Genomic DNA, 23,456 nt, shown 5'->3' on the forward strand with positions numbered 1-23,456 from the left:
ACTGAAAAAGCACACCATGCAATAATCTGAGTACAGCGCTCAGACAACAAAAGAGCCAAACAGATATCCGCCATGTTGTGCAGTCAACAGAAGTCAGAAATAGCATTATAAATATTAACTTACCTTTGATGATCTTCATCAGAATGCACTCCCAGGAATCCCAGTTCCTCAATAAATGTTTGATTTGTTCGATAAAGTCCCTCATTTATGTCCAAATACCTCCTTTTTGTTCGCTCGTTTAGTACACAATCCAAAATCACGACGCGCAGGCAAGTCCATTCGAAAGTTCAGACGAAAAGTTATATTACAATTCGTAGAAACATGTCAAACGAAGAATAGAATCAATCTTTAGGATGCTTTTATCATAAATCTTCAATAATGTTCCAACCGGAGAATTCCTTTGTCTGTAGAAATGCAATGGAAAAGCTAACTCTCACGTGAACGCGTGTCACGAGCTCATGGCACTCTGCCAGACACCTGACTCAAACAGCCCTTATGAGCCCCCACCTTACAGTAGAAGCATCAAACAAGGTTCTAAAGACTGTTGACATCTAGTGGAAGCCTTAGGAAGTGCAATATGACCCCATAGACACTGTGTTTTCGATAGGAAATGAGTTGAAAAACTACAAACCTCAGATTTCCCACTTCCTGGTTGGATTTTTTTCTCAGGTTTTTGCCTGCCACATGAGTTCTGTTATTCTCTCATTCAAACAGTTTTAGAAACTTCAGAGTTGTCTATCCAAATCTACTGGGCCTGAGTAGCAGGCAGTTTACTCTGTGCACCTTATTCATCCAAGCTACTCAATACTGCCCCCCAGTCCCAAAGAAGTTAAATTTCCTCAGAATGTTTCCGAAGCTAAGCAACTATTCTGCACCATTCCCAGAAAGTTGTGGGAAAGTTGTATACATAATAACCATTAGGCTACCTGCTCTAACCACTAGACTACCTGGCTCTAACCACTAGGCTACACTAGGTTATCTGTCTCTAACCACTAGGCTACCTGCTCTAACCACTAGGCTACCTGCCTCTAACCACTAGGCTACCTGTTTCTAACCACTAGGCTACCTGCTCTATCCACTAGGCTACCTGCTCTAACCACTAGGCTACCTGCTCTAACCACTAGGCTACCTGTCTCTAACCACTAGACTAACTGGCTCTAACCACTAGGCTACACTAAGCTACCTGCTCTAACCACTAGGCTACCTGCTCTAACGACTAGGCTACTTGCGTCTAATCACTAGTCTACCTGGCTCTAACCACTAGGCTACACTAAGCTACCTGCTCTAAATACTAGGCTACCTGCTCTAACCACTAGGCTACACTAGGCTACACTAGGCTACCTGCTCTAACGACTAGGCTACACTAGGCTACCTGCTCTAACCACTAGGCTACCTGTCTCTAACCACTAGACTAACTGGCTCTAACCACTAGGCTACACTAAGCTACCCGCTCTAACCACTAGGCTACCTGCTCTAACCACTAGGCTACCTGTCTCTAACCACTAGACTAACTGGCTCTAACCACTAGGCTACACTAAGCTACCCGCTCTAACCACTAGGCTACCTGCTCTAACCACTAGGCTACTTGCGTCTAATCACTAGTCTACCTGGCTCTAACCACTAGGCTACACTAAGCTACCTGCTCTAAATACTAGGCTACCTGCTCTAACCACTAGGCTACACTAGGCTACCTGCTCTAACGACTAGGCTACACTAGGCTACCTGCTCTAACCACTAGGCTACTTGTGTCTGTCTAATCACTAGTCTACCTGGCTCTAACCACTAGGCTACACTAAGCTACCTGCTCTAAATACTAGGCTACCTGCTCTAACCACTAGACTACGCTAGGCTACCTGCTCTAACCACTAGGCTACGCTAGGCTACCTACTCTAACCACTAGGCTACACTAGGCTACCTGCTCTAACCACTAGGCTACACTAGGCTACCTGCTCTAACCACTAGGCTACCTGCTCTAACCACTAGGCTACCTACTCTAACCACTAGGCTACCTGCTCTAACCACTAGGCTACACTAGGCTACCTGCTCTAACCACTAGGCTACCTGCTCTAACCACTAGGCTACACTAGGCTACCTGCTCTAACCACTAGGCTACCTGCTCTAACCACTAGGCTACCTGCTCTAACCACTAGGCTACACTAGGCTACCTGCTCTAACCACTAGGCTACCTGCTCTAACCACTAGGCTACCTGCTCTAATCACTAGGCTACCTGCTCTAACCACTAGGCTACCTGCTCTAACCACTAGGCTACCTGCTCTAACCACTAGGCTACCTGCTCTAATAATTTATTGTGTCAACTAGATGGCGGTGATATAGCTCAAAGCCATTTACACACCATCAAATAAAATCCCTTTTGATTGATCACAGACACATATTTAGTAGATGTTATTGGTCAGAATACACATATTTAACAGATGTTATTGGTCCATATTTAACAGATGTTATTGCGGATGTAGTGAAATGCTTGTGTTCATAGCTCCAACAGTGCAGTAGTATCTAACAATTCAAGTATAGCATCCAAGTTGAAGAAGTAGACAATGCTCTGGTCGTCGTCTGATCACTCCCAACCCATAGGAATCCCGGCCCAGTTGACTACTTTAAAATGGTGGAAGCCCTCAATGGGAATGTCCCATGTAAAAATGGGGTTCTATCTAAGTGTGAGTCCTATAACTATCTCTATGGATGTCACACATCCAGTCCCCTCCAATGACACAGTCGGTTGCTGATGGACGAATGTGGGGCATGGGCATAGAACACAGTCAGCATTTATTTGTTCTGTCTACAAAACAGGTGGTGTCAAACCGGGTGGTGAAACCGGGTGGTGTAAAACAGGGTGGTGTGAAACCGGGTGGTGTAAGAACCGGGTGGTGTCAAACTGGGTGTTATAAAAAAACGGGTGATGTAAAACCGGGTGGTGTAAAAAACGTGTGGTGTCAAACTGGGTGGTATGAAACCGGGTGTTGTAAAAAAAACTGGGTGGTGTGAAAACGGGTGGTGTAAAACTGGGTGGTGTAAAACCCGGGTGGTGTAAAACTGGGTGGTGTGAAACCGGGTGGTGTAAAACCCGGGTGGTGTGAAAACTGGGTGGTGGGAAACGGGGTGGTGTGAAACTGGGTGGTGTAAAAATGGGTGGTGTAAAAATGGGTGGGTTATTCAGAAAACTTGGCGCAGAATCGCTAGTCTCAATGCTTACAAAACACAGGACAGTACAGACAGTCAGTGATGGTTCAGTGATGTCCTGGCAAATGGTTGTTCTCCCCGTCGTCCCCGACAACACACATAATAAACAGCAGCTCTCAACAACCTAATTACCCATGAAGCAACACTTCAGTCCTCTTCCCCTCCTTCATCTAGCTGCCTCTGTTGGGCCTCCTCTCCCCGGAGACGCTACCTCCACTGCCTTGGTCACCACCATCCCCGCGGACAAAAGCTGGTTGTCATGACGTCATGATATTAATCAGTGATGTCACCTGGGACGTTGTGTTATGTGTTTACATGAAGCTGTATCCCTCTCGGTCAAACAACTGAAATCATGCTATTTTTCTGTCTTTGTGTTCTCTTTTAAAATAATTGATGATTTAAATATACAATGAATTAATAAATGAAATAGGTATTGAATGAGTGATTTAACAAATTAATTATGTAATGAGTAAATAAATAATATAGTAAATGAATGATGTAATGAATGAATGAAATATATAATGAATGAAATATGCAATTAATTATTGATGTAATGAATGATTGATGTAATGAATGAATTAAATATATAATGAATGACATATGTAATGAATGATTGATGTAATGAACCAATGAAATGTATAATGAATGAATGATGTAATGAATGAATTAAATATATGACATAATAATATATGTATTGAATGAATGAAAGAGCTAATGTCCTCCTCTGTATGTTGTTGTTGTTGTTGTTGTTGTTGTTGTGCAGGTCTGACGGATGACCAAGTGAAGGATTATTTAACCCTTCACCCTCAGATGCTGGATGAGTTTGTATCGGAGAGCGTGAGTTCAGAGACGCTGGACAGATGGCACAAGAGGAAGAGCAGCGGTAGCCTGCCTGCAGGTAACACACCCACACAACACCACTACTCACGATACCCTGGTAACACACCCACACAACACCACTACTCACGATACCCAGGTAACACACCCACACAACACCACTACTCACGATACCCAGGTAACACACCCACACAACACCACTACTCATGATACCCAGGTAACACACCCACACAACACCACTACTCATGATACCCAGGTAACACACCCACACAACACCACTACTCACGATACCCTGGTAACACACACACACACACACACACCCTACTCACGATACCCTGGTAACACACACACACACAACACCACTACTCATGATACCCTGGTAACACACACACAACACCACTACTCATGATACCCTGGTAACACACACACACCACTACTCACGATACCCTGGTAAAACACACACACACAACACCACTACTCATGATACCCTGGTAACACACACACACACACACACAACACCACTACTCATGATACCCTGGTAACACACACACACACAACACCACTACTCATGATACCCTGGTAACACACACACAACACCACTACTCATGATACCCTGGTAACACACACACACACAACACCACTACTCACAATACCCTGGTAACACACACACACACAACACCACTACTCATGATACCCTGGTAACACACACACACACACCACTACTCACGATACCCTGGTAAAACACACACACACACACACACACACACACACAACACCACTACTCATGATACCCAGGTAACACACCCACACACAACACCACTACTCATGATACCCTGGTAACACACACACAACACCACTACTCATGATACCCTGGTAACACACACACACAACACCACTACCCATGATACCCTGGTAACACACCCACACAACACCACTACTCATGATACCCTGGTAACACACACACACAACACCACTACTCATGATACCCTTGTAACACACACACACACACACACACACTACTACTCATGATACCCTGGTAACACACACACACACACACACCACTACTCACGATACCCTGGTAACACACACACACAACACCACTACTCATGATACCCTGGTAACACACACACACACACACACCACTACTCACGATACCCTGGTAACACACACACATGATACCCTGGTAACACACACACACAACACCACTACTCATGATACCCTGGTAACACACACACACACACCACTACTCATGATACCCAGGTAACACACCCACACACAACACCACTACTCATGATACACAGGTAACACACACACACACACACCACTACTCATGATACCCTGGTAACACAGACACACACACCACTACTCATGATACCCTGGTAACACACCCACACACAACACCACTACTCATGATACACAGGTAACACACCCACACACAACACCACTACTCATGATACACAGGTAACACAGACACACACACCACTACTCATGATACCCAGGTAACACACACACACACACACCACTACTCATGATACCCTGGTAACACAGACACACACACCACTACTCATGATACCCTGGTAACACACCCACACACAACACCACTACTCATGATACACAGGTAACACACCCACACACAACACCACTACTCATGATACACAGGTAACACAGACACACACACCACTACTCACGATACCCAGGTAACACACCCACACACAACACCACTACTCACGATACCCTGGTAACACACACACACCCCACTACTCATGATACCCTGGTAACACACCCACACACAACACCACTACTCACGATACCCTGGTAACACAGACACACACACCACTACTCACGATACCCTGGTAACACACACACAACACCACTACTCACGATACCCAGGTAACACAGACACACACACCACTACTCATGATACCCTGGTAACACACCCACACACAACACCACTACTCACGATACCCAGGTAACACAGACACACACACCACTACTCATGATACCCAGGTAACACACACACACAACACCACTACTCACGATACCCAGGTAACACACACACAACACCACTACTCATGATACCCTGGTAACACACAACACCACTACTCACGATACCCAGGTAACACACACACACACACCACTACTCACGATACCCTGGTAACACACACACACAACACCACTACTCACGATACCCTGGTAACACACACACACAACACCACTACTCACGATACCCTGGTAAAACACACACACACACAACACCACTACTCACGATACCCTGGTAACACACACACACAACACCACTACTCACGATACCCTGGTAACACACACACACAACACCACTACTCACGATACCCTGGTAACACACCCACACACACACCACTACTCACGATACCCAGGTAACACACCCACACACACCACTACTCATGATACCCTGGTAAAACACACACACACACAACACCACTACTCACGATACCCTGGTAACACACACACACAACACCACTACTCACGATACCCAGGTAACACACCCACACACACACCACTACTCACGATACCCTGGTAACACACACACACAACACCACTACTCATGATACCCTGGTAACACACACACACACACCACTACTCATGATACCCTGGTAAAACACACACACACAACACCACTACTCATGATACCCTGGTAACACACACACACACACACACACACACAACACCACTACTCATGATACCCTGGTAACACACACACACACACCACTACTCATGATACCCTGGTAACACACACACACACACACCACTACTCACGATACCCTGGTAACACACACACACCCCACTACTACTCATGATACCCTGGTAACACACACACACACACACCACTACTCACGATACCCTGGTAACACACACACACCCCACCACTACTCATGATACCCAGGTAACCCACAACACCACTACTCCCTGTTACATCTGCCTCTATTGAGCACCACATAAAGTGCTTATGAAGACGTAATGGATGCTCTATAAAGCCTTTATTAGAGCTGCAGGTGAACACCAATCTCACACATCCCGTCTCCATCGTTGTTTAGAAGTGATTTGGGAATTCTGCCATTTAGCAGAAGTTTATGTTAGTTTATGTTTTATTTTTTATACAAAAGTGACTTTTTACGTACTGGTGGCCCCGGGAATTGAACCCAAAACCCTGGTGTTACAAGCACCCTGCTCCACCAGCTGTGCCTTACAGGACCAGGGAACAAGCATCGTTCCTATCATACTCTCACCGTCAGCTTGCAGCTGTCCATTGTTAGCACAGGACCTATAACCTCGTTGGGTACAAACATCCATTGTTCTGTAAGGATGCGTTATTTAGCACATTGCCTTATGCAGAGCGACTTACAGTTAGTGCACGTTAAGGTAGGTCGACGAGACAACCACATTTCCACCCCCATTTCAATGCATTCATTTTATTCAGCCTCGTGGGTTGTGTCCTTTAATCACGTCTGTGATAGACAGAATAGTAGACAGAAAGAAAGGAAGACAGAGAAAAAGTAGGGAGAGACGGGAGAGAGAGAGACAGGAGAGAGAGAAAGGGAGAGACAGGAGAGAGAGAAAGGGAGAGACAGGAGAGAGAGAGACAGGAGAGAGAGAGACAGGAGAGAGAGAAAGGGAGAGACAGGAGAGAGAGAAAGGGAGAGACAGGAGAGAGAGAGACAGGAGAGAGAGAAAGGGAGAGACAGGAGAGAGAGAAAGGGAGAGACAGGAGAGAGAGAAAGGGAGAGGCAGGAGAGACAGGAGAGAGAGAAAGGGAGAGGCAGGAGAGAGAGAAAGGGAGAGACAGGAGAGACAGGAGAGAGAGAAAGGGAGAGACAGGAGAGAGAGAAAGGGAGAGACAGGAGAGAGAGAGACAGGAGAGAGAGAAAGGGAGGGGAGACAGGAAAGAGAATGGGAGAGAAAGGGAGAGACAGGAGGGAGAGAAAGGGAGAGACAGGAGAGAGAGAGACAGGAGAGAGAGAAAGGGAGTGACAGGAGAGAGAAAGGGAGAGAAAGGGAGAGACAGGAGGGAGAGGCAGGAGAGACAGGGGAGAGAGAAAGGGAGAGACAGGAGGGAGAGAAAGGGAGAGACAGGAGAGAGAAAGGGAGAGACAGGAGAGAGAGAAAGGGAGAGGCAGGAGAGAGAGAAAGGGAGAGACAGGAGAGAGAGAAAGGGAGAGGCAGGAGAGAGAGAATGGGAGAGACAGGAGAGGCAGGAGAGAGAGAAAGGGAGAGACAGGAGAGGCAGGAGAGAGAGAAAGTCAGAGACAGGAGAGAGAGAAAGGGAGAGACAGGAGATAGAGAAATGGAGAGGCAGGAGAGAGAGAGACAGGAGAGAGAGAAAGGGAGAGACAGGAGAGAGAGAAAGGGAGAGACAGGAGAGAGAGAAAGGGAGAGACAGGAGAGAGAGAAAGGGAGAGACAGGAGAGAGCGAAAGGGAGAGGCAGGAGAGAGAGAAAGGGAGAGACAGGAGAGAGAGAAAGGGAGAGACAGGAGAGAGAGAAAGGGAGAGACAGGAGGTAGAGAAAGGGAGAGACAGGAGGGAGAGAAAGGGAGAGACAGGAGGGAGAGAAAGGGAGAGACAGGAGGGAGAGAAAGGGAGAGACAGGAGGGAGAGAAAGGGAGAGACAGGAGGGAGAGAAAGGGAGAGACAGGAGAGACAGGAGAGAGAGACAGGAGAGAGAGAAAGGGAGAGACAGGAGAGACAGGAGAGAGAGAAAGGGAGAGGCAGGAGAGAGAGAAAGGGAGAGACAGAGAAAGAAAGAGAAAGAGGAGAGAGACAGGGAGAGAGAGAAAGGGAGAGACAGGAGAGAGAGAAAGAGAGAGAAAGAGAAAGAGGAGAGAGAAAGGGATAGAGAGAAAGAGGAGAGACAGAGAAAGAGGAGAGAGAGAAAGAGAGAGACAGAGAAAGAGGAGCGAGAGAGAGAAAGGGAGAGAGAGAGAAAGAGGAGAGAGAGAGAGAGTGTGATCGACAGGATTAATTAAAAGAGAGAGAGAAGGAGAGGGTCTGCTGGGTCTCTATGGGTCATTAGACGTGTTTGGAACGGGCAAGTTGAGTCTACGCTGCCCGACACACACACACACACACACACACACACACACACACACACAGAGAGAGAGAGAGCGGCTTGCCTCACAGACCAAGCACATCCATCAATGGCCCACAGGCTTGGCTGGCCCGCCGCCCAGCTCTCCTACTGACGTCAGAAACAACCTCCTGGGACCAGCGCCGGCCTGAATGGGGGCAGGCTGTGTGTGTGTGTGTGTGTGTGTGTGTGTGTGTGTGTGTGTGTGTGTGTGTGGAGTGGGGTAGCCAAGGGTGTGGGTGTGAGTTAGGGAAGGGGTAGGAGAGCTGGTAGATTTGTCGCATTTTGGAGCGGGTTTCTATTTTTCTACATGAGGGCTACAGTCCAGAGTCATGTTGCCAGCCATGCGGATAGGGTATTGCAGGGTAGGTTAGGGTGGGGTAAGGTGTGGTGGGGTAGTGTATGGTAGGTAGGGACAGCATAGGGTGGAACAGGATAGGGTGGAATAAGGTAGGGTAGAATAATGTAAGGTGGGGTAGGGTAGTGTATGGTAGGTAGGGACAGGATAGGGTGGAATAAGGTAGGGTAGAATAATGTAAGGTGGGGTAGGGTAGTGTATGGTAGGTAGGTAGGGACAGGATAGGGTGGAATAAGGTAGGGTAGAATAATGTAAGGTGGGGTGGGTTAGTGTATGGTAGGTAGGGACAGGATAGGGTGGAATAAGGTAGGGTAGAATAATGTAAGGTGGGGTAGGGTAGTGTATGGTAGGTAGGGACAGGATAGGGTGGAATAAGGTAGGGTAGAATAATGTAAGGTGGGGTAGGGTAGTGTATGGTAGGTAGGTAGGGACAGGATAGGGTGGAATAAGGTAGGGTAGAATAATGTAAGGTTGGGTAGGGTAGTGTATGGTAGGTAGGGACAGGATAGGGTGGAATAAGGTAGGGTAGAATAATGTAAGGTGGGGTAGGGTAGTGTATGGTAGGTAGGTAGGGACAGGATAGGGTGGAACAGGATAGGGTAAAATAAGGTTGGATAGAATAAGGTTGGATAGAGTAAGACCAGGTTGGGTAGGGAAATGTAAGGTAGGGTGGATTGGGTTGGGTAGGATAAGGTCAAATAAGGTAGGGTTAAGCAAGGTAGAGTAGGGTGAAATAGGGTAGGGTAGGGTAGGGTAAGGTAGGGTAGGGTAGGGTAGGGTAAGGTAAAATAAGGTAGGGTAGGGTTAGGTGGGGTAGGGTAGGGTAAGGTAGGGTAGGGCAAAGTAAAATAAGGTAGGGTAGGGTGAGGTAGGGTAGGGAAAAGTAAAATAAGGTAGAGTAGGATAAGGTAGGGTAGGGTAGGGTAAAGTAAAATAATGTAGGGTAGGGTGAGGTAGGGTAGGATAAGGTAAAATAAGGTATGGTAGGATAAGGTAGGGTAGGGTAAAGTAAAATAATGTAGGGTAGGGTAAGGTAGGGTAGGATAAGGTAAAATAAGGTATGTTAGGATAAGGTAGGGTAGGATAAGTTAAAATAATGTAGGGTAGGGTGAGGTAGGGTAGGATAAGGTAAAATAAGGTATGGTAGGATAAGGTAGGGTAGGGTAAAGTAAAATAAGGTAGGGTAGGATAAGGTAAAATAAGGTAGGGTAGGGTAAGGTAGGGTAGGGTAGGATAAAAACATTTTTAAAAAATAACTTTTTGGGGAGGTAGGTTAGAGCGTTTCAGAATTTCAGAACTTCTGCATAACGTTTCCTACAGGCTTCTTTGTGGTTCTATTTAAAGTCTAAAATTGTTCCGAGGATGTTAAAACTTCCCATGAAAACCACAAGAAAACTTTAGTAATGTTTTATTTAATGAAGCTGCCAGTTGAGGACTTGTGAGGTGTCTGTTTCTCAAACTAGACAATCTAATGTACTTGTCCTCTTGCTCATTTGTGCACCGGGGCCTCCCACGCATCTTTCTATTCTGGTTAGAGACAGTTTGCGCTGTTCTGTGAAGGGAGTAGTACACAGCGCTGGGTCTCTCTAAGATGGCCTCTATTAGGCTATGCTGAGAGAGGACTGACTCAGAGCTTGGATCAGATTGAGAACACACACACACACATCTCACAAGATTCTCTGTGACCGTGTGGTCACTCTGGGTCACACACAAGACTCTCTGTGACCGTGTGGTCACTCTGGGTCACAGACAAGACTCTCTGTGACTGTGTGGTCATTCTGGGTCACAGACAAGACTCTCTGTGACTGTGTGGTCACTCTGGGTCACAGACAAGACTCTCTGTTGACCGGAGTCCTATATAGTACACTACTGTTGGCCAGAGCCCTATATAGTACACTACTGTTGACCAGAGCCCTATATAGTACACTACTGTTGACCAGAGTCCAAATAGTACACTACTGTTGTCCAGAGCCCTATATAGTACACTACTGTTGACCAGAGTCCTATATAGTACACTACTGTTCACTAGAGCCCTATGAACCCTGGTCAAAAGGAGTGCACCGTATAGTGAATAGGGTGCCATTTGGGACACATTACATTAGGAACACCTTCTCTTTCCCATGACACAGACTGACCAGGTGAATCCAGGTGAAAGCTATGATCCCTTATTGATGTCACTTGTTAAAGCCACTTCAATCAGTGTAGATGAAGGGGAGGAGACATGTAGATGAAGGGGAGGAGACATGTAGATGAAGGGGAGGAGACATGTAGATGAAGGGGAGGAGACATGTAGATGAAGGGGAGGAGACAGGTTAAATAAGGATTTTCATTCATTTGAGACGATTGAGACATGGATTGTGTATCTGTGCCATTCAAAGGGTGAATGGGCAAGACAACATATTTGAGTGTCGTTGAACGAGGTATGGTAGTAGGTACCAGACGCACCGGTTTGTGTCCAGAACTTAAACGCTGCTGGATATTTCACGCTCAACACTTCCTGTGTGTATCAAGAATGGTTCACAAACCCAAAGGACACCCAGACAACTTGACACAACTGTGGGAACCGTTGGAGTCTACACGGGCCAGCATCCCTGTGGAACGCTTTCTACACCTTTGAGAGTCCATGTCCCCGACGAAATGAGGCTGTTCTGAGGACAAAGGGGGGGGGGGGGGGGGGGGGGTTGCAATTCAATGTTAGGAAGGTGTTCTTAATGTTTTGTTAGCTCAGTGTATTATAGACATTTAAAACCAGAACGGGTCACTCTTCTTCCGTCTGGATTCAGTCCATGATGACTCTAAAGTTCATTGCTGGTTTGTACAGAGTCTGTTAGAGCACTAATCACCCGTTAGTTAGAGACCGGGTTGTTTGTCTCTGCACTAATCACCCGTTAGTTAGATACAGGGTTGTTTGTCTCTGCACTAGTCACCCGTTAGTTAGAGACAGAGTTGTTTGTCTCTCCATATCACCCGTTAGTTAGAGACAGGGTTGTTTGTCTCTCCATATCACCCGTTAGTTAGAGACAGGGTTGTTTGTCTCTGTATTCACATCCTACAGTAACAGGGTAATCATAAAAATCACAAATTTTAATATAAATGGTTTTGTTTTTCCTATTACAAATGCTTTGTTTGGCTTTTGTAGATAGATTTGTCCAATCAAAGTGTATAAGTACAGGATACAGCGAAGTTTAACTCAGTACAATGAAATGCTTTGCTTATTGTCAAAAGGTATCTTTTCACTGATTCCATGAGTGTGATGTTGATCACACGCTCTACTACAGGGATGAAGGACCCGTTCGATTGAATAGATCTGCGCTTGTTAGCTCAAAAAGAGAAGCCCACTGTGGTCTGCTCCACCCAGAACTATTTGTGAAAATGTGAATTCCATATTCTTTAATAGCTTTTGGGCTGTTGCACTATAACAACCACAGCCCATGTTAGTCAGTTTATAACATTCCATCATTAGTTACTCTGAGAGTTCCTCATACTGGACATTGGGCTGCAGCCTCAGGCCCTAATGGTGTTAACCTTGGAACAGTAATTCACATTTCTACTCCTTCCTCTGTTACAAATAAGTATAGACCAAACGGGACAGTTCTATGCAATTTTTTACCTTTATTTAACCAGGCAAGTCAGTTAAGAACAAATTCTTATTTTCAATGCCGGCCTAGGAACAGTGGGTTAACTGCCTGTTCAGGGGCAGAACGACAGATTTGTACCTTGTCAGCTCAGGGGTTTGAACTTGCAACCTTTCTGTTACTAGTCCAACGCTCTAACCACTAGGCTACCCTGCCGCCCCTCCACTCTAACCACTAGGCTACCCTGCCGCCCCTCCACTCTAACCACTAGGCTACCCTGCCGCCCCTCCACTCTAACCACTAGGTTACCCTGCCGCCCCTCCACTCTAACCACTAGGCTACCCTGCCGCCCCTCCACTCTAACCACTAGGTTACCGTGCCGATAGCCATACCAACTATATCAAATATCAAGCGCCGTCTATTGAACGTGGTTTGATGTTGAAGACTCCGCGTCAGACTTACAATTCGGAAAGGACTTTGGGGTTTTGATGCATCCGAACATTAGGAGGGTACTTCCTGAACTGGATCAAGATCTGGTATTGACTGAAACGTGGATCTCTGGGGATAGTGTGGACTCTGATATTAATATTGAAGGTTATAATGTGTTCAGAGTTGACAGACAGGGCAGAGGTGGTGGAGGGGTCGTTCTTATAAAAAAAAAAAAAAGAATGTATCTTTACTGAAATCCATTTCCCTTGCTAACATTTTAAGCTACTATCTTTAAGCTTTTGTCTGTGGAAACATGTCTCCATAACTGTTATAGGGGGTTCGTTTACCGTCCTCCCTCGGCTAATCTTTGTGCATTTAGGAGTTAACTAGTTTGTTGGCCTCTTTTGTTAAATCAGAAGTTATTATCTTGGGTGACCTCAATTATTGTTGTTATGATGCAGGCTTCAGACAATCTAAAAGACGTGTAATGATCTAAACCTAAACCCAGCTGGTGACTAAAACCTACACGGCCCAACCCTAGAGATCCTTTAAAGTCAACTCTGACTGATCTTATTCTAACGAATACACCAGAGACATGTGTTCCTACTGGTGTCTTCGCCCGAGATATTAGTGACCGTTACCCAGTTGTTTGTGTTAGAGATATGAAAATACAAAAAAAAAATCTAAGCCTCGTGTCATCACAACGAGGAACTTTAAAAACTTCAGTTTACACAATCTATATTTTTAGTGATCTTGATTGTAGTTCAGCGTTCCCTGTACTTGATTCAGCTTTGAGCCTCTTTGCAGATGTCTTCTATACTATTGTGGATAGTCATGCTCCCTTTATAAAATGAAGGGTTAAAGGTAGATTGAATGCCTGGTACACTCTGGAATTATCAGAAGTCATTCATATAAGAGATGATGCTTGGGTCAAGGCCAGGAACACAGGCTTAAACCTGGACTGGCAAGTTTTTATGAAGCAATTTAGGAATCAAAATAAAATAAATAAAAAATAATAATAAATAAAATAAATAATCTAAATCTAATTGTTATGTAACTGCTCTTTCCGGATTGTAATTAAAACATTGTTACATTTATGGAAATCTGTCAAATCCCTGAATGGTTCTACTTCCTCCTCTCTGCCACAACAAATTAATTCAGACACTGGCCTCATTACAGGAGAAAAATGCTATCATTGATGCATTTAATCACCATTTTATTTCAGCAGGCTATCTCTTTGAAAACGTTTAAGCCTATTCATAATGATACTGGGTTGGATGCTGATAGGGGAGGGATCTTACTGAATGATCAGAGGAAGGATAGTCAAAGCTTTCCTTTTAGGCTATTTAGAGAAAAATAAGTCCTGGATGCTCTCCTAGCAGTATACAACAAGAAATCCATAGGGACTGGCCAATTGGATCCCAATCAGGGTTTAGTCCTGGACATCCAATCAGGGTTTAGTCCTGGACATCCAATCAGGGTTTAGTCCTGGACGTCTGCATAAGTGTGCAGCACCCATCATTGTTGTCTCAATAACCACCATTTTACAGTCAGATTATATAGCTATATAACCACCATTTTACAGTCAGATTATATAGCTATGCAGGAAGAGGACTGGCCAGCCCTCATAGACTGTGTCTACATATAGCCCTTCGTACATCAGCTGATGTCTCAAAGTGCTGTACAGAAACCCCTAAAACCCCCAAACAGCAAGCAATGCAGGTGCAGGTGTAGAAGCACGGTGGCTAGGAAAAACTCCCTAGAAAGGCCAAAACCTAGGAAGAAACCTAGAGAGGAACCAGGCTATGAGGGGTGGCCAGTCCTCTTCTGGCTGTGCCGGGTGGAGATTATAACAGATCATGGCCAATATGTTCAAATGTTCATAAATGACCAGCATGGTCAAATAATAATAATCACAGTATTTGTCGAGGGTGCAGGAAGTCAGCACCTCAGGAGTAAATGTCAGTTGGCTTTTCATAGCCGATCATTAAGAGTATCTCTACCACTCCTGCTGTCTCTAGAGTATTGAAAACAGCAGGTCTGGGACAGGTAGCACATCCGGTGAACAGGTCAGGATTCCATAGCCACAGGCAGAACAGTTGAAACTGGAGCAGCAGCACGGCCAGGTGGACTGTCTGGGGACAGCAAGGAGTCATCATGCCAGGTAGTCCTGAGGCATGGTCCTAAGCCTCAGGTCCTCCAGGAGAGAGAAAGAAAGAGAGAAAGAGAGAATTAGAGAGAGCATACTTAAATTCACACAGGACACCGGATAAGACAGGAGAAGTACTCCAGATATAACAAACTGACCCTAGCCCCCCGACACATAAACTACTGCAGCATAAATACTGGAGGCTGAGACAGGAGGGGTCAGGAGACACTGTGGCCCCATCCGATGATACCCCCAGACATGGCCAAACTGGAAGGATGTAACCCAACCCACTTTGCCAAAGCATAGCCCCCACACCACTAGACGGATATCTTCAACCACCAACTTACCATCCTGAGACAAGGCCGAGCCCACAAAGATCTCCACCACGGCACAACCCAAGGGGGGGCGCCAACCCAGACAGGAAGATCACATCAGTGACTCAACCCACTCAAGTGACGCACCCCTCCTAGGGACGGCATGAAAGAGCACCAGTAAGCCAGTGACACAGCCCCTGTAATAGGGTTAGAGGCAGAGAATCCCAGTGGAGAGAGGGGAACCGGCCAGGCAGAGACAGCAAGGGCGGTTCGTAATTTTTGGACAGAAAGTTTCTGAATGTTACGTAGATGTGCTTGAAACAGTCTTGATATGTTCGTCAAAAGAGAGATCAGGTTCCAGAGTAACGCAGAGGTCCTTCACAGTTTTATTTGAGACGACTGTACAACCATTAAGATGAATTGTCAGATTCAACAGAAGATCTCTTTGTTTCTTGGGACCTAGAGCAAGCATATCTGTTTTGTCCGAATTTAAAAGTAGAAAGTTTGCAGCCATCCACTTCCTTATGTCTGAAACGCAGGCTTCTAGCGAGGGCAATTTTGGGGCTTCACCATGTTTCATTGAAATGTACAGCTGTGTGTCATCCGCATAGCAGTGAAAGTTAACATTATGTTTTCGAAAGACATCCCCAAGCGGTAAAATACATAGTGAAAACAATAGTGGTCCTAAAACGGAACCTTGAGGAACACCGAAATTTACAGTTGATTTGTCAGAGGACAAATCATTCACAGAGACAAACTGATATCTTTCCGACAGATAAGATCTAAACCAGGCCAGAACTTGTCCGTGTAGACCAATTTGGGTTTCCATTCTCTCCAAAAGAATGTGATGATCGATGGTATCAAAAGCAGCACTAAGGTCTAGGAGCACAAGGACAGATGCAAAGCCTCGGTCTGATGCCATTAAAAGGTTATTTACCACCTTCACGAGTGCCGTCTCAGTGCTATGATGGGGTCTAAAACCAGACTGAAGCATTTCGTATACATTGTTTTTCTTCAGTGAGTTGCTGCTCAACAGCTTTTTCTAGAGGCCGACAGTATATTTAATATTTTCTGGGTCACGGGTTGGCTTTTTCAAGAGAGGCTTTATTACTGCCACTTTTAGTGAGTTTAGTACACATCTGGTGGATAGAGAGCTGTTTATTATGTTCAACATAGGAGGGCCAAGCACAGGAAGCAGCTCTTTTCAGTAGTTTAGTTGGAATAGGGTCCAGTATGCAGCTTGAAGGTTTAGAGGCCATGATTGTTTTCATCATTGTGTCAAGAGATATTGTACTAAAACACTTGAGTGTCTCTCTTGATCCTAGGTCCTAGCAGAGTTGTGCAGACTCAGGACAACTGAGCGTTGAAGGAATACGCAGATTTAAAGAGGAGTCCGTAATTTGCTTTCTAATAATCATGATCTTTTCCTCAAAGAAGTTTAGTTCAGGCTTGGTCCCGTTTGTGGGTGAGTTCCAGAAAGAGGGCCAATTATCTACAAATTCTATCTTTTGGGAGGGGCAAAAAACAGTTTTCAACCAGTGATTGAGTTGTGAGACTCTGCTGTAGAGCTCATCACTCCCCCTAACTGGGAGGGGGCCAGAGACAATTACTCGATGCCGACACATCTTTCTAGCTGATTTACACGCTGAAGCTATGTTGCACTTGGTGACCTCTGACTGTTTCATCCTAACATCGTTGGTGCCTAGTTCGGCCTAGTATGGTTCTCAATCAGAGACAGGTGTCGTTAGTTGTCTCTGATTGAGAATCATACTTAGGTAGCCTGGGTTTAACTGTTTGTTTGTGGGTGATTGTTTCCGTGTCTGTGTTTTACACCACACAGTACTGTTTTCGGTTTTCGGTATTCACGGTACATTTATTGTTTTGTATAGAGTGTTCAGTTTATGTGTTTAATAAACAACCATGGACACTTACCACGCCGCATATTGGTCCTCCGATCCTTCTCACCTCTCCTCTTCAGACGAAGAGGAGGAAAACCATTACAGAAGCTTCAGCATCTCAGACCCCGTAACGGGTGGAGGAAAGACCAGAGAAGGCTCGGCCTCTGACTCCAACTTGCTGCTTAATGGGGAAAACCGGTTGAAAGTTTCTGTCGGCTGAATGAGCGACACCGGTTGAGCATTCCTACAGCATTTCCCTCCAGAAGCCATGAGAAAGTTGTCCAGCTGCGAGGACCGTGCGAGGGGATTTATACTAACGTTACTATCTGTACTTACTGGTGGCACAGACGCTGTTTCATCCTTTCCTACACTGAAAGTACCCTTGCCTAACGATTGCGTCTGAAGCTGGGCTTGCCGTAAGACGATCGTTTTCCGGTATATAATGAGTAAAGCGACTGCCATTAGAAGGCATCATGTTAATGTTACTGCTTAGCTTCGGCTGGTGGAGGTCCTGACGAACCATGTCCAGATAAAGCATCATGTTAATGTTACTACTTAGCTTCGGCTGGTGGAGGTCCTGACGAACCACGTCCAGATAAAGCATCATGTTAATGTTACTACTTAGCTTCGGCTGGTGGAGGTCCTGACGAACCATGTCCAGATAAAGCATCATGTTAATGTTACTACTTAGCTTCGGCTGGTGGAGGTCCTGACGAACCACGTCCAGATAAAGCATCATGTTAATGTTACTACTTAGCTTCGGCTGGTGGAGGTCCTGACGAACCATGTCCAGATAAAGCATCATGTTAATGTTACTACTTAGCTTCGGCTGGTGGAGGTCCTGACGAACCATGTCCAGATAAAGCATCATGTTAATGTTACTACTTAGCTTCGGCTGGTGGAGGTCCTGACGAACCACGTCCAGATAAAGCGTCTGGAGTGAAAAAGTTGAGGGAAAAAAAAAAATATAAACGGTAATTAAAAAGTAAAAAACGTAAAGTTGTCAGGTAGGAAAATAGGTTGGCAACAAAACTCACAGCAACACGTAAACAAGTCTGCAAGTTGTGACCGGAAATGACGTTCGGAAAAAAGAGGAGAGGATGAGGAAAGGGGGAAATATCCGTCTGGTGATGTGGGGGCTATGCTTTGGCAAAGTGGGTTGGGAAATATCATCATTAGATTGCTGATCAGATGCTATTTAAAGATTGAAGAGTGAAGGCCACAAATCCAATCACAATTATTTATATTTATTTTATTTAACCAGGCAAGTGATTTAAGAACAAATTATTATTTACAATGACGTCCTACCCCGGCCAAACAATAACGACACTGGACCAAATATGCGCCGCCCAATCACGGCCGGTTGTGATACAGCCTGGAATCAAACCAGGGTCTGTAGTGACGCCACTAGCACTGAGATGCAGTGCCTTAGACAGCTGCGCCGCTCGGAAGCCCCTATTTAAAGTGCATTTAAATGTACACCTCAATACACTTTACATAAACAATTATAATTGGAGTGCTGATCTAGGATCAGTTCCCAATTGTATTGTCCATACGATCTCATTCATTATGATCTAGGATCTGTCCATACGATCTCATTCATTATGATCTAGGATCTGTCCATACGATCTCATTCATTATGATCTAGGATCTGTCCATACAATCTTATTCATTATGATCTAGGATCTGTCCATATAGTCTTATTCACTATGATCTAGGATCTGTCCATATTATCTCATTCATTATGATCTAGAATCTATCCATATTATCTCATTCATCGAATCTGATCCTAGATCAGCACTGCATTTTTTGTCTTAGAATTGTTCTACTCTGAGACTATGAGTATGGGTTTGATTACCTCCAGCTGTTCTCCATTGAGAGAATGTTAGTGACGTCAGCAAGTCTGTAATCCAGGCCAATACACACACACACACACACACACACACACACACACACACACACTCCCCAGGAAAACAAGTAGGTCATTGTGTCCTCCTCCTTATTGTGGTGCATTCTGGGAAGTGTAGTCAGGTAGAACAGGGAGTTGATCAGAGGATGCAGGGCCAGGGCTGGTTATTGTGCTTGTCGGAGTGATGAGTTCTGTCTCTCTCTGTCTCTCTGTCTCTCTCTCTGTCCCTCTCTGTTTCTCTCTGTCTCTCTCTGTCTGTTTATAGCTGGGGTCATTAGGGCCACAGAGCTGGCTGCCTGGAATACTCTTTGTGTGTGTGTTTGTGTGCAGGGCTCTAAAATAACATTTTTCATTGGTAGTACTGGTAGTCCCCAATTTTTTTTAAATTTAGGAGCACCACATTACATTTAGGAGCACCACATTAAAGTTAGGAGCACCACATTACATTTAGGAGCACCACATTCAATTTAGGAGCACCACATTACATTTAGGAGCACCACATTAAACTTAGGAGCACCACATTAAACTTAGGAGGACCACATTAAACTTAGGAGCACCACATTAAACTTAGGAGCACCACATTAAACTTAGGAGTACCACATTAAAGTTGGGAGCACCACATTAAAGTTGGGAGCACCACATTAAAGTTAGGAGCACCACATTACATTTAGGAGCACCACATAACATTTAGGAGCACCACATTAAAGTTAGGAGCACCACATTAAATTTAGGAGAACCACATTACATTTAGGAGCACCACATTACATTTAGGAGCACCACATTAAATTTAGGAGCACCACATTCAACTTAGGAGCACCACATTAAACTTAGGAGCACCACATTAAACTTAGGAGCACCACATCAAACTTAGGAGCACCACATTAAACTTAGGAGCACAGTGCTCCTAAAATAAAACTCATGGTCTCACAGCTAAATATTTTGCTGCATATGTCTGTTAGACTGGTGCCCACTAGGTAGACTGGTAGACTGGTACCCACTAGGTAGACTGGTAGACTGGTCCCCACTAGGTAGACTGGTAGACTGGTACCCATTACGTCGACTGGTAGACTGGTAGACTGGTACCCACTGGTACCCACTAGGTAGACTGGTAGACTGGTACCCACTAGGTAGAATGGTAGACTGGTACCCACTAGGTAGACTGGTAGACTGGTACCCACTAGGTAGACTGGTAGATTGGTAGACTGGTTGGTAGACTTGTAGACTGGTAGACTGGTACCCACTAGGTAGACTGGTAGACTGGTACCCACTAGGGAGACTGGTAGATTTGTACCCACTAGGTAGACTGGTAGATTGGTAGACTGGTAGACTGGCAGACTGGTACCCACTAGGTAGACTGGTACCCACTAGGTAGACTGGTAGATTGGTACCCACTAGGTAGACTGGTAGATTGGTAGACTGATACCCAATAGGTAGACTGGTAGATTGGTAGACTGATACCCAATAGGTTGACTGGTAGATTGGTACCCACTAGGTAGACTGGTAGATTGGTAGACTGATACCCAATAGGTAGACTGGTAGATTGGTAGGCTGATACCCAATAGGTAGACTGGTAGATTGGTAGACTGATACCCAATAGGTAGACTGGTAGACTGGTAGACTGATACCCAATAGGTAGACTGGTAGACTGGTAGACTGGTAGACTGGTACCCACTAGGTAGACTGGTAGACTGGTAGACTGGTACCCACTAGGTAGACTTGTAGACTGGTAGACTGATACCCAATAGGTTGACTGGTAGATTAGTACCCATTAGGTAGACTGGTAGATTGGTAGACTGATACCCAATAGGTAGACTGGTAGACTGGTAGACTGATACCCACTAGATAGACTGGTAGAGTGGTAGACTGGTACCCACTAGGTAGACTGGTAGACTGGTACCCACTAGGTAGACTGGTAGACTGGTAGACCTTTACCCACTAGGTAGACTGGTAGACTGGTACCCACTAGGTAGACTGGTAGACTGGTAGACTGGTAGACTGGTAGACTGATACCCAATAGGTAGACTGGTAGACTGGTAGACTGATACCCACTAGGTAGACTGGTAGATTGGTAGACTGATACCCAATAGGTAGACTGGTAGATTGGTAGACTGATACCCAATAGGTAGACTGGTAGATTGGTAGACTGATACCCAATAGGTAGACTGGTAGACTGGTACCCACTAGGTAGACTGGTAGACTGGTACCCACTAGGTAGACTGGTAGACTGGTAGACCTGTACCCACTAGGTAGACTGGTAGACTGGTACCCACTAGGTAGACTGGTAGACTGGTACCCACTAGGTAGACTGGTAGACTGGTACCCACTAGGTAGACTGGTAGACTGGTACCCACTAGGTAGACTGGTAGACTGGTACCCACTAGGTAGACTTGTAGACTGGTACCCACTAGGTAGACTGGTAGACTGGTACCCACTAGGTAGACTGGTAGACTGGTACCCACTAGGTAGACTGGTAGACTGGTACCCACTAGGTAGACTGGTAGACTGGTACCCACTAGATAGACTGGTAGACTGGTAGACTGGTACTCACTAGGTAGACTGGTACCCACTAGGTAGACTGGTAGACTGGTACCCACTAGTTAGACTGGTAGACTGGTACCCACTAGGTAGACTGGTAGACTGGTACTCACTAGGTAGACTGGTAGACTGGTACCCACTAGGTAGACTGGTAGACTGGTACCCACTAGGTAGACTGGTAGACTGGTACCCACTAGGTAGACTGGTAGACTGGTACCCACTAGGTAGACTGGTAGACTGGTACCCACTAGGTAGACTGGTAGACTGGTACCCACTAGGTAGACTGGTAGACTGGTACCCACTAGGTAGACTGGTAGATTGGTACCCACTAGGTAGACTGGTAGACTGGTAGACTGGTAGGCTGGCAGACTGGTAGACTGGCAGACTGGTAGACTGGTAGACTGGTAGGCAGTTAGATTGGTAGACTGGTAGATCGGTAGACTTATAGACTGGTAGACTGGTACCCACTAGGCAGACTGGTAGACTGGTAGACTGGTAAACTGGTAGACTGGTAAACTGGTGGACTTGTAGACTGGTAGACTGGCAGACTGGTAGGCTGGTAAACTGGTAGACTGGTAGGCTGATAGACTGGTAGGCTGGTAGACTGGTAGATTGGTAGGCTGGTAGACTGGTAGACTGGTACCCACTAGGTATACTGGTAGACTGGCAGACTGGTAGACTGGTACCCACTAGGTAGACTGGTAGACCGGTAGACTGGTACCCACTTGGTAGACTGGTAGACCGGTAGACTGGTACCAACTAGGTAGACTGGTACCCACTAGGTAGACTGTTAGACTGGTAGACTGGTACCCACTAGGTAGACTGGTAGACTGGTACCCACTAGGTAGACTGGTAGACTGGTACCCACTAGGCAGCTGATGTTGTTGTTTATCAGCTCTATGTGGATGCCGGCAGCACGCACAGACAGACAGACAATGATGTGCTTGTGAAGCAGAACAGAATCCCCTACTGTGCTGTCATAAGGGCCCTGTATTTTCTACTGCAGGGCCTCCATCAGAAAGGATTCAGGAGTCAGGCTGACCACAGCCACGTGGGTCGACACAAACACATGCACACTCAGAGACACAAACACACTCAGAGACACATACACACTCAGAGACACTTACACACTCAGAGACACATGCACACTCAGA

General features: G+C 45.7%; 1 protein-coding gene across 2 annotated transcripts in view; it reads left to right on the forward strand.

Moving 5' to 3' along the window:
* Positions 1–23,456, forward strand: part of LOC110499502 (cAMP and cAMP-inhibited cGMP 3',5'-cyclic phosphodiesterase 10A) — a 247,419-nt gene that overhangs the window by 106,975 nt on the left and 116,988 nt on the right. For both annotated transcript variants that reach the window (XM_090213143.1, XM_090213144.1), the window contains exon 2: positions 3,963–4,097. In XM_090213143.1, the coding sequence (XP_090069269.1) occupies positions 3,963–4,097 (135 nt within the window). The remainder of the gene's footprint in view (positions 1–3,962; positions 4,098–23,456) is intronic.

The sequence above is a fragment of the Oncorhynchus mykiss genome, chromosome 20 (genome assembly GCF_057628025.1).
Source record: "Oncorhynchus mykiss isolate SJ-2025 chromosome 20, ASM5762802v1, whole genome shotgun sequence".
Classification (NCBI taxonomy): domain Eukaryota; kingdom Metazoa; phylum Chordata; class Actinopteri; order Salmoniformes; family Salmonidae; genus Oncorhynchus; species Oncorhynchus mykiss.